This window comes from Biomphalaria glabrata, chromosome 1 (genome assembly GCF_947242115.1).
Source record: "Biomphalaria glabrata chromosome 1, xgBioGlab47.1, whole genome shotgun sequence".
NCBI lineage: Eukaryota > Metazoa > Mollusca > Gastropoda > Planorbidae > Biomphalaria > Biomphalaria glabrata.
Window position 1 is genome coordinate 65,036,377 of NC_074711.1, and position 13,689 is coordinate 65,050,065.

The 13,689-nt window shown below is 34.9% G+C and overlaps 1 protein-coding gene across 1 annotated transcript in view; it reads right to left on the reverse strand.

Annotated features, from left to right (window-relative positions):
• Positions 1 to 13,689, reverse strand: part of LOC106074216 (neuronal acetylcholine receptor subunit alpha-10-like) — a 99,448-nt gene that overhangs the window by 17,431 nt on the left and 68,328 nt on the right. Inside the window, exon 8 of the mRNA XM_056008320.1 lies at positions 5,210 to 5,414. Coding sequence (XP_055864295.1) covers positions 5,210 to 5,414 — 205 coding nt within the window. The remainder of the gene's footprint in view (positions 1 to 5,209; positions 5,415 to 13,689) is intronic.

Here is a 13,689-nt window from a genome sequence, read left to right on the forward strand (position 1 = left end):
ACAAATCGGTTTTATTTGCAATGTATTAAGGGCCTATAAATTCATATTAGAATATCTTTCAAGTACAATATTATTCAAAAGGTCCTTTTTTTAATAGTATGAATAATGAGCTTTAGGTCAGGAGAATGCGTTTCTGCAGTGAAAAATGCCAGAAAACGCTTTTGGCGTGGGGGCTTCGCCCCGATCTCCATTGATGAATAATGAGCTGTAGATGTCAGGAAAATGCGTTTCTGCAGTGAAGAATGCAAGGAAACGCTTTTGTCCTTTCGGGCTTCGCCCCGAACTCCATTGTTGAATAATGAGCTGTAGATTTCAGGAAAATGCGTTTCTGCAGTGAAGAATGCAAGAAAACGCTTTTGTCGTTGTCCATTGATGAATAATAAGCTTTAGATGTCAGGAGAATACAAATGCTGCCTTTTAAAATTCTCATATATATATATATATATATATATATATATATATATATATATATATATATATATATATATATATATATATATATATGTGTGTGTGTGTGTGTGTGTGTGTGTATGTGTGTGTGTGTTCTGTACACACGTTTATGCATAGGGTTAGGGTTTACTGGGCGTTAGGGTTAGGGTGTTCTGGATCCGCTAGTGATGTATATATATAAAGGAAGTCAATAAGTGAGATCAGTCGAAAAGTTTCAAGCTTCATATTAAGTCTACGTTTGTGAATTATTTATTGAAATTAAGTTCCATTGTGTGTTTATAGTGTGTACTCAATCTGTTCATTATTGTACGTGTGGAATCAAACTGTTTTATTTCATAAGGGATATTTTGTTACTTGTTCCCCTATATCAAGATTCCCCATAGTACTTTGGAATTTGGGTTTTTCAAATTTAACTTTTAAAAGTGATAAAACAGTTGAACAATTCGATCCCTAGTAATATTCACATACTTGGCAAATTAGCACGAGACTGAAGCATTATATTGCACTAGGGTACAACGTCACTGTAACACTGAGGCACGGCATTGCACTAGGGTACAATGTTACTATAACCCTGGGGCACGGCATTGCACTAAGGTACAATGTCACTGTAACCCTGGGGCACGGCATTGCACTAGGGTACAATGTCACTGTAACCCTGGAGCACGGCATTGCACTAGGGTACAATGTCACTGTAACCCTGGAGCACGGCATTGCACTAAGGTACAATGTCACTGTAACCCTGGGGCACGGCATTGCACTAGGGTACAATGTCACTCTAACCCTGGGGCACGGCATTGCACTAAGGTACAATGTCACTGTAACCCTGGGGCACGGCATTGCACTAGGGTACAACGTCACTCTAACCCTGGGGCACGGCATTGCACTAAGGTACAATGTCACTGTAACCCTGGAGCACGGCATTGCACTAGGGTACAATGTCACTGTAACCCTGGAGCACGGCATTGCACTAGGGTACAATGTCACTGTAACCCTGGGGCACGGCATTGCACTAAGGTACAATGTCACTGTAACCCTGGAGCACGGCATTGCACTAAGGTACAATGTCACTGTAACACTGAGGCACGGCATTGCACTAGGGTACAATGTTACTATAACCCTGGGGCACGGCATTGCAATAGGGTACAATGTTACTATAACCCTGGGGCACGGCATTGCACTAGGGTAAAATGTCACTGTAACCCTGGGGCACGGCATTGCACTAAGGTACAATGTCACTGTAACCCTGGGGCACGGCATTGCACTGTCCCATCGGACCACTACTTGACACTATAATCCTACACTGGGGGCACCACATGCTACTGGGTCTTTACATGACACTAACGCACAACGGCATTGCCCCATCGGGCCACTACTTGACACTATAGTGCCACATGACACAAAAAAGGTGCATGACATTATAGCACAACAAAGGCAGCTTGCGCGACATATTCTATTTAAAATACATGTCAGTTGTAAAGTTAAACGTTTCTTCTGGTCTTATGGATAGCTCAGAAAATTTAAATGAGATCAAAGAGAAAGTCTTTTAGAATTAACACTCTTCTCTTTACACTTGATGTTTGGCATTAAATGCTATAATCGATCACAATGGAACAACAAAATGTTTCAACTGAAACTGCTAAATCGTAAAAAAAAGACATCTAGAATAATGAAAGACTGTTGGCCATTCGTACTATTGGGTGTTCTTTGAGTGTCCCATGTATCAAAGAAGTCAAACAGGCTATTGTTTGATCACAACATTATTTGATAACAATTCTGTTCCACCTACGCGAGTGCGAATGCATGAGATTGGTTAGTCAAAGGGCATGAAACATCGCGTGATGTCAGGTATGTCATTAGTACAGCTTGATATCAGATGTCATTAGTAAAACTTGATGTCAGATGTGTCATTAGTATCGAGGTTTAGAGAAGACTCTACGTTTGGCTTCGCGTGACAGCGTCCTTTAGAGTGGACGTCTCCGTGTCACAATGAATAGTTTCACAATACATACGTCCACTGGCACTGACCCATTATGAACAGAAGCCTCTAATTATTGTTTCTGTGAGTAGCACCTTAATGACATCGTCCCCCATCATTGGAACCCTTTATAAAAAAAGTTAAATAAACATACGCTTTAGCGAAACATGGAGTCCATATCTTGATGCATAGAGTGAAATGGTTGATGTACACTCTGTAATCACGTATGTGTTTGCCTACACTATGTATGGACGCTGGAACTTTCCCTTTCATGCTAGATTTTTCTTCAGATAATAACTTGTGGCATAGATTTTGTTCAGATAATAACTTGTGGTATAGATTTTGTTCAGATAATTACTTGTGGCATAGATTTTGTTCAGATAATAACTTGTGGTATAGATTTTGTTCAGATAATAACTTGTGGCATAGATTTTCTTCAGATAATAACTTGTGGCATAGATTTTGTTCAGATAATAACTTGTGGTATAGATTTTGTTCAGATAATAACTTGTGGCATAGATTTTGTTCAGATAATAACTTGTGGCATAGATTTTGTTCAGATAATAACTTGTGGCATAGATTTTGTTCAGATAATAACTTGTGGCATAGATTTTGTTCAGATAATAACTTGTGGTATAGATTTTCTGGTATTCTATGTTAAAGTTTATTTCAACTTTTAAGTGTTATCATACGAATGTTGAAGATATTTTTTCATTCAATTAACTCTTTCTCTCCTGATTGACGATTACCATCGTTGATGTGACCCTATACCACTTATGATATTTTCTAATTAAAACGTAATTGAAGTTGAATCGTAACGTGGAAGTGAAATACAAATGATAAAAATGAATAATTCATCTAAACGCGGAAAAGAATTACGGAGAGATAGAGTTAATATTGGGGAATTTATTTTTCGCTGTGCACGGGCGATTGCGCCTGTTTCTTTCCACGTACTGTGCATCATCAGGACCACTATGAAGTGCATTATAACAGTTCGCAGGATTAAGGATAAAATGTAGTGAATAGTATAAAACTGGTGGTAACTATTCTTGGTAGACGAAGCCAGAACGCCTAGAGTACCACTATATATGCACGCTTCAGCAACGTAGCCTGAGACCTATATAAGTAAAGAGAACACACACACACATCGACACACACAAATCCTTTTTATATATATAGATATCCAACAACCTTGACCTTGGAAGATAATTCTATCATTATTACCTCACCTCTAGGGTGAGTTCTATTTGCTCGGAGTCCCGTCGTGTCTTCACAAATAGATCTTTTACTGACGAAGAGCGACAACATTAATGCACTACTGGTGAAAGGAAAAGATGACTAGTTGTGAAAATATTGACTTCCAGCCACTGGTGATTGATTAGACGTACTTTAAACTGTCTCTTGGATTCTTAGTAGAGAGCTAGGGAGGCATCGATACCGACAATGATTTCCACTATTCGAGTTGTGGTCATTTGAATTGATCCTTGCATGTATGTAAAAACAACATAGTAAGTTTATAGGTTGTTGTTGTTTTTTTAACTGAGGGAAAACAATTGATGATAAAATACAGGACATTAGTACCTTTCTCAGTAATATTGATTTCCATCATAGATCTCTTTAAGAGACCTGCATCCCTGGCAGTGGCGTATTTGGGGGTCGGGGGTTGACTACTTATGGGGCTCCTGCATTTTGCGTAATATTTAATGTAAAAAAAAATCGAAAACTCATTTTTGGGACCCACTCAAGTGGTTGCCCGGGGGGATTTTCAAATTCTCCCCCTCCCCCACCCTCGCTACGCCACTGATCTTTGGACCTCCCTGGGAGATTTTAATTTTGGACCTCTTTGAGCGACCTGCAAGTTTGGACCTCCATCAGCGGTCATCACTGACAGACCTATATCCATGGATCTCTTTCAGAGCTATATATCCGTGGATTTTATTAAAAGATATTAGCGTAGTCACATCTATAACAAAGTAGATTTTAAAGAGAAAGTTAATGTGAGTTTTAGCTACGTGTTCTGTGAATTTTTTTCACAGTTAATGTATTTTTGTTGTAATGTCTTAAGGGTTAATTGCTATGTTCTCTTGGTTCTGAATCAATGTATTGTGTTTATGCTTCTATTAGTGATCTTTAATTAAAGCCTATATTTAACTTCGTTTAGTTTATAACTTATCAATGTGGCTATCTTTTCATTGATCAAAGAATAACGTACATGTTGGATCTTCCTTCAACACAAAATTGTTGTCAGTGGGTGTAAGTTAAATGTTTCATTTTTTAGATATAAACGTGGTTTAGAGTTACTATAAATAAGGAAAAAGTCAAGCAATCACAACTAATAAGAAAGTCTAGCTTTTTAGTTTAGCTTTGTTTAAAAAAAAATAATCAGCAAGCTATTTTTCTTGCTATAAATCTAATTTCTCTACATTTAAACATTTAAAAATCAACTAAAACTACAGCAGCTCTGATAAAGGTTGCGTCCCTTAGTTTCATAGCTTACTGTTGTTTTGTTTTTTTAGTAAGTACACCTTTACTGTCGTTTTTTTTTTTTTTGGGTGGGGGGTGGGGGGCGTTTGAATTGTTGCTTATATCTAAGTTAGTTATTGTTGGTGATCCAGTCTGTACCATCGTTTAGTAGACTCTATTCAAAGTTATCTTAACATTTCTGTTTATTTACTTTAAACCTAAGTTTCTTCTATGTATTTTGTATTTTCTCTGTTATTTTTGAATGACAATAGTTCACTAGTATTTTTAAAGTCAAAACTTGAACGCGGAAAGCTCACTTACTTATTAAAGGTACAAATTCCGAGGTTTCGGGTAAGTTCTCGGCTACTGCCAGCATGAAGACCGAGAAGGCCAAGAGAACTGTGATGCCCAGCGCTATCTTCTCCCCAGAGTCTGGAGGCAGACAGAAAACCAGCAGCGTCAAGGCAGACATCATGACACATGGGAAGACGACATTGTACATGTAGTACAAAGTTCTACGCCGTATCTGAGGACAGAAGTCCACATTTTATTTCAAAAACAATAGAATCATTTTACCGAACTTGTATCAAGTCACTCCGTCTGTCTGTCTGTCTGGAAGGTAAAAAGCGTGTACACGTTATTTCTCACATTTCCCATTCTCAGATCAAGTTAAAACTTTGCATAATCATTCATTGTCTATGAAGACAACACACGAATCAATAAATAATTAATTATTTCATCAATTGCTCGTAACTAATTAATTTATCTGACCCTTTAAACACTATGGAACATGTAGTCAATCCGCGGCGGATGGCCCGTGACAATAATCAGGCACGGTCGCACCCCGACAAACTAGAATAGTGCTCTCGGAATCGCCTATCCACTGATAAACAAAATGGTTTATCCTTTTTGGACAATCAAATGCATGCATTTGGTTAATTGTTGAGTCAATAAAGATAATTACATGATTGATAAAAAATAATTGATGCAATTTCACACTTTGTTTTGTCTACATTGAACTTATTTAAAGTCAGAACGTCTACAGTTTTGTTGAACGTCAGAATGTCTACAGTTGATTGATCTGTAGTGATGGGAACTAAACTAATTTTTTTTAGTTAAACTAAAACTAAGTTTGAACTAAAAAAAAAGTAATTAAACTTTTAGTTAATCGCAAATTAAGAAAATTAGTTAAACTAAACTAAGAAACTTTAGTTAAACTTTTACTAACTATTTTGACCTTTTTTAAGGACGAAACAGCCAAACATGAAAAATATAAAATATAAAGCACAACCAATCTCTTTAACTAACTCTAGATTATAGGATATTCTGGATTTAATATCTTCTACAAACGAAATGATCAGAAATATAATCTGGATCTAGAATTAGCTACTAGACCTAGATCAAATAATTAATATTTTAATCTAAAAATAATTTAAGAAATAGTAGTTACTACTACTACTACTACTAGATATAAATCTAGAATTCTAATAACGAATGTCGTAATGCTGGGTTCTTGCTTCCTGAAGTACTCTAGACACGGGACAAGACAAATAGTACAAACTGACCTAAGTCCGTTTCAGCAGACAACATGAAGTTTATTTTACTAAAATAATAATAATGTACTGCACTCGTTGTTAGTGCTACAAGTCAAGAAATAACAATCCTATCCGCATAACAGCGGTATCATAAGTATCCAATATATGTCAGTTACTAATCAATCACGTCCGCATCTCAGCGGGTAACAATAAGAACAATTACTACTAGTGACACTGGAGCTTCAACTATAGATATCCATTGAAATACGAATAATACCTTAATATTCAATAAGCACATAATGAAATCAACTCTCAAATATTATTAATCAACAATCACTAGTCCATCGACTTTCATGCTATATACATATATATACACCAGTCCAGGAAGCAACGTCCAACCTGCCTGGACCGGGAGCAAGACCTTACTGACTTGACTTGACTGAACTCAAAGTCAACTTTATTCATTCTACTTCCTGTTTTCTACACCAGGAATTCCACGTGTCTTTTAAACTATTAACATGACGTGAGCTTTAGATCATGCAATGTCAACTAAGACTGTGACATAAAGCTAACCCAATGTAATTGTAAAGTTTGGTAAGTTTTCTTTAATTCATACATCGATTAGTGGAGTCAACGGTTGGCAATCTTCAAAGTTCATTTTCTTTGAAACAATCTCAGTATCGTCTTTACCTAAGCCTATCAACACTAAGCCTTTTATCTGACCCTTTAAACACTAAGCCTTTTATCTGACCCTTTAAACACTAAGCCTTTTATCTGACCCTTTAAACACTAAGCCTTTTATCTGACCCTTTAAACACTAAACATTTTATCTGACTCTTTAAACACTAAGCCTTTTATCTGACCCTTTAAACACTAAGCCTTTTATCTGACCCCTTAAACACTAAGCCTTTTATCTGACCCTTTAAACACTAAGCCTTTTATCTGACCCTTTAAACACTAAGCCTTTTATCTGACCCTTTAAACACTAAGCCTTTTATCAGACCCTTTAAACACTAAGCCTTTTATCTGACCCTTTAAACACTAAGCCTTTTATCTGACCCTTTAAACACTAAGCCTTTTATCTGACCCCTTAAACACTAAGCCTTTTATCTGACCCTTTAAACACTAAGCCTTTTATCTGATCCTTTAAACACTAAGCCTTTTATCTGACCCTTTAAACACTAAGCCTTTTATCTGACCCCTTAAACACTAAGCTTTTTATCTGACCCTTTATTACCTTTACATCGTGAGAAAGAAGCGAGGTTTTAAATTCACATTGGAACCCCAACAAAATACAATAGAAAATGTTTTATATCTTTAACATTGGAACCCCAACATAATACAATAGTAAATGTTTTTTATCTTTAACATTGGAACCCCAACATAATACAATAGTAAATGTTTTATATCTTTACCATTGGAACCCCAACAAAATACAATAGTAAATGTTTTATATCTTTAACATTGGAACCCCAACATAATACAATAGTAAATGTTTTATATCTTTAACATTGGAACCCCAACAAAATACAATAGTAATGTTTTATATCTTTAACATTGGAACCCCAACATAATACAATAGTAAATGTTTTATATCTTTACCATTGGAACCCCAACAAAATACAATAGTAATGTTTTATATCTTTAACATTGAAACCCCAACAAAATACAATAGTAATGTTTTATATCTTTACCATTGGAACCCCAACAAAATACAATAGTAATGTTTTATATCTTTAACATTGGAACCCCAACATAATACAATAGTAATGTTTTATATCTTTAACATTGGAACCCCAACAAAATACAATTGTAAATGTTTTATATCTTTACCATTGGAACCCCAACAAAATACAATAGTAATGTTTTATATCTTTAACATTGGAACCCCAACAAAACCTAAAATCAATCTACAAAAGAATACGGATTAGAAAAACATGTGTTGAAATGAACACCCGGACACTCTTACACGTGTGTGGTGCGAAAACTAAGAAGATAATCAAAATACGTCTTATCCTCTGGGTGGGAGTTTGTTGGTGTGGGAGTTTGTCAGTGTGGGAGTTTGTCGGTGTGGGAGTATGTCGGTGCGGGAGTTTGCTGGTGTGGGTGTGAGTGTATCGAATCTAGCAAGTTAAGTCCAACACGATGGTCAGTTCACTCGGGATCAAAGGAACGCTTGGGTGTGACTTGTTTGACCAGACTTTTTTTTTATCGTCTGTTTTCTTTGAGCTTTTTTTTTATTCCATGGCGGGAAATCAGTTGGAAGTAGCAGACAGACAAAGAGTTGTCTCCATATAATCTCTGGGTGGTGTCCCTTGAACTTTTGTAATCAATAAAATATTGGGAACAGATAGGTTTTTTTTTTGAGAACTGGAGGGAGAGAGTCAAGGAAAATAGAAATTCCGATGTTCGGCACCACAGTAGTATCCGCTGACATAGCATGGGCAAGGTAGTGAGAAGAATATGTGATCTCACGGAAGAAATGGTTACATTTCTTGAACTGTGACTGTTACCGGTACTAATATTTCTAATAAAGAATGGAAGACAGACTTCGTGTTTGCCATTAACATAATTGGAATGAGTTTGCACATAAAACGTATGCCTATGTTGAATCTTTTTAAACAAAGCTATCCCATTTCTCCAGGCCAGCAATTGAAATTAGATTTTGTCTTTTTTTCATTCCTTGATTGTGAAAGCAAATTTTAATACGTCTCAGTTCGCTACTACGTACAGAAGCTCATTCAGCTCCAGAGGGCATACCTGCAAGCAAATTATAAACTGAAACAGAAGTTCAAGTCAGTTCTCCTGTTGGAATTTGCAGTTCTTTCAAGAAAATGCACTTCCACTCTTTAAAAACAGGTCGATGCTGACTGACTATAATTTGAATGCATTCATGAGGATAGAACTAGTAAGCTAGTTCCACAGTTCTGGAACATTATTCACGAATGCAAACATTTAAATATTTCTCATCTGGTACAACTCTACATATATGTATATATAAAGATAGATAGATAGATAGATAGATAGATAGATAGATAGATAGATAGATAGATAGCTAGATAGATAGATAGATAGATAGATAGATAGATAGATAGATAGATAGATAGATAGATAGATAGATAGATAGATAGATAGATAGATAGATTTTGTTAACGCGGCTCCAACTGTTCAAGAGACAAACTTGACAATGACCTTCTCGGATTTCAATTTTGATGAAAGTGTAATCTATATAGGTCATTTCAAATAGATCATAATGTTCAGTAGGAAGGCATGAAGAGCCTTAACAAAGTAGCGTTCGAAAAAGTCGTATCACTACTATTTAAAAATAGATATCTACATATTACTGACAAAAAACACACTTTTATTTTAAAAAACCTTATCGTCCATGTTTTTCTAAGTTTAGAAAAAAATGCTAACGTTTTGTTTGAAAAGTATTTTAACTTTTAATCTCTCAATTATTTCTACAAAAGTGAACTCGTGACGCACGCGCGCGCACACACACACACAAACACACACACCAACTTTTCTCTTGGAGCTGCTGGTAAGAAACATAAAGACATTTTCTGGAGCCCAACTCGGGGCTCGTTGATCGCCTCATTGATGAAGTTCAAATATTGATTCCATTGACTCGGATGTGGTCACGTGAAGAGACTCTGATTCGAAGCGTTCAGTCTTGGTCAGTTTCTTTTTACTGGTCAGTGGTGAGGGGTGGAAGAGCATGGGGAGCTATTGATCCTCCAAATTTACTTTTTTTTTTTCAAGAAATGATGAATGTGTTTGGAGGTGAGTTTTTTTTATTTTTATTTGAGAAGATTTAAAAAAAAAAGATGAGGATATAGATCTAAAAGTTAGGGAGATAAGTTTGGCTCATAGACAAAGTGGAAGGATGTGTCACTGGGTGGAAGGCCAAGAAATGAGTTTTGTTTTTGTGAGGACACTATTTAACGCATTAGCATACAAAATAAAGTCCTTTCATTTCATATTTTAATCAAATTAACCCTCAAATTTTGTGTTTCTAAAGCATTTTTCATACATTCGTTCGCTATAGCTTCCATGTTGACAAGCATTTTAATAAGCATTTTAATTCATGTGTCGTGCACACCGCTATGTAAACACACAATCACTGGACAGGCTACATGAGGCTCTATATGGGGAATATCACATATACTAACATACAATAATTAATAAGCTTCTTGAGCCATTGAATTCACTCTTGTGATAGTAGGTCTACATCCATTATAATAGTATCTAGACTCTAGATCTAGATCTAAATATATGTAGACCTACAAGCAAATGTTTTTATTTGAAACAAGATTACAAAGAGAGTTTGTGTTACACAAACTCAGAGGCGGCCCCCGTCGAAGTCGGATCCCTGTCGGATCTGCATATTCGCAAATAATATTCAAGAGGTGTTTTAATTTTGATGTAAAATGTTTTACACGTTTCGGATGTTCCTTCAGAGTTGAAGATAATTACTTCCTAGTCCAAACCTCCCGCAGGACGACGGGGGATGGGAGCGGGCAGGGTTTGAACCCTGGGCCATCCATAAATCTAAACGACAGTCCAGCGCGCAAACCGCACGACCAGGCAGCCATCCGATGGTCAAAAGTAATAATGTTTCAAAGATTCATTTGCCGTAAATTTAAATTTAATAAAAAAAATAGTAGATTAGTTTTAGTATATTAAAACATTACAATATTGATCAAAACGTTTGGAAATGAAAATCTACACTTTTTTTTTTACACTTTAAGTTTAGAAATTGAAATTCTACATCTTAATCTAGTCTATTTTAGTCTAAACTAGATCTAGAAATTCTAGATCTAGACTCTAAAATAATTTTAATTAGAATATAAATCCAGATCTAGATATACTGTAATAAAAATCTAGATCTAGTTTAAAAAATCTAGATTAGATATAAATCAAGATATCATTCCTTTTTTAAACGCGAGTCACATAACGAGGCTTAATAAACATTACTATGCCGAGTTCTTTTTTCATTTCATTTGAAGAATTAATTCCATATAACGTCAGAGGGAAAAAAAAACACTACGTCACACGGCCTAGCTAGACTAAAAATCGCCTTCATCTATAAGAGTCATTTATCGAGTGTTCATAGACTTTGGTGCACCGAGTGCGTTCTTTAAGCATTTCATTTAAAGAATTCATTCCATATGACGTCAAAGGAAAAAAAAAACACTACGTCACACGGCCTAGCTAGAATAAAAATCGCCTTCATCATTACGAGCCTTTTATCGAGTGTTCATAGACATTGGTGCACCGAGTGCGTTCTTTTAGCATTTCATTTAAAGAATTCATTCCATATGACGTCAAAGGAAAAAAAAACACTACGTCACAAGGCCTAGCTAGACTAAAAATCACCTTTATCAACACGAGCCATTTCTCGAGTGTTCATAGACATTGGTGCACCGAGTGCGTTCTTTTAGCATTTCATTTAAAGAATTCATTCCATGTGACGTCAAAGGAAAAAAAAACACTACGTCACACGGCTTAGTTAGACTAAAATATGTTTTCATTAATACAAGCAATTTTTTCGAGGGTTAATAGACATTGGTGCACCGAGTGCGTTCTTTTAACATTACATTTAAAGAGTCCATTCATATGACGTCAAAGAAAAAAAATTCCATTTCCTCACAATAGGCTAGTACCGGTACCATAAAAAAAATGTCTTTATTTACACGAGATATTTAACGAGGGTTCATAGACATTGGTGCACTGAGTTCTAATAGATATTATTTAAAAAGGATCAAAGCCACATTGTTTTTGCGATTTGTCTGTCAGTCGGTCTGTCCGTTATCTTGATATAAAAAAAAACAACTAAAAGTTATTAAAAATTGATTAACCTTTATTTTACGTTTCAAAACATCGCAATAATTTTTAGGTATGAACACAATTGAAAAGTTTATATAATAGATTGTTCCGGATGTTTGTATAAATAGTAAAAGAAAAAGAGAATTTCAGATAAATGTAATACCGTTAATTAAATTTTTTGGATGGTCTCGTATAAAAATTAGATGTACTACAGCCACGTGGAGAGATTTTCATACCTTACTTTGGTGTTTGGATTCTGTTTTCCTTAAAAATCGGAACATAATATTAACGATAATTAGATTTTTTAATGTTTTAGGTAGAAAGTTAAATGTACTGTAAGAGAGTAGTGAGTTAAAATATTTTTCATAAAAATCCGTAAAAACATTATTTCGTAAATGAGAAGATTATTTGTTTATTAATTAGAAGAGGGAGTTCAAACAATTATTTCGCGTTAGTAGATTTTTAAATAAATTCGGAAATTTCTGACGACGATTTGTAAGAAACAAAATCCGGAACTTTCTTTATCGATTACAAAACTTCTATGTTATGTTTTACAAGAAAATTAAATGTCTAAAAAGTAATTTTCAGTAATCAATTCTAGTAAATTACTTTTTTTTAAAGCCTTATGCGATTTCAAACAATCATTAGGCATAATTCATGTTTTATAAAACAATATCCGGAACATTTTTACAATTAATGAAATATAAGTCAGTATAGAGATTATGATTTAGCATTAATATGCTATTTACATAAAAAACGGAACAACATATTATTGATAATGTGTTTTTGCAACGTTTAAGCATGGAAATTGAATGTAATATAAGTTAGAAGAGCAAACAAACATTTGTTGGCGTTGATTAGTTTTGCACAAAAAAATCCGGAACAATCAATTTTAGATACTTAAAACTATTGAGATGTTATGGGAGGAACATTAAAGGGTAAATCAGATTTTCAATAGCTTTTAGAGTTCTAGTTTTTTAAATCTAATCGTGACGGACAGACCGACCAACAGACAAAACGCACAAAAATAAGCTTCTTTTATTCGGATGGGGGCACTAAACAAAAAATAAATAAAATCTGATTTTTAAAAAAAGTTTAAGGAATTGGTTTAGCACCTGATCATGTTGCAACGTTACGCTACTGCACGAAAATCGCTGCATAAAAAGTCCATTTAAAAAAATGTGCGTGATATTTACATACAAAGTGCATTATTAGCCTTTATAAACAAACAGAAATGTTTTCTTTTAATTTTAGCAGCTAGTTGACCAGAAAAAACGTCTTTAACTATTATTTGTATTTGTTGTAAACATTTTCTGTACATTTTAAAAATATATTTGACTTAGTGATACTGAAAATACACAAAAATTGTCCATCTTTGTTAGCATATTGTAACATTGCCTCCCTTACATTTACGTAATTGTTTTAGAATTGGTGTAT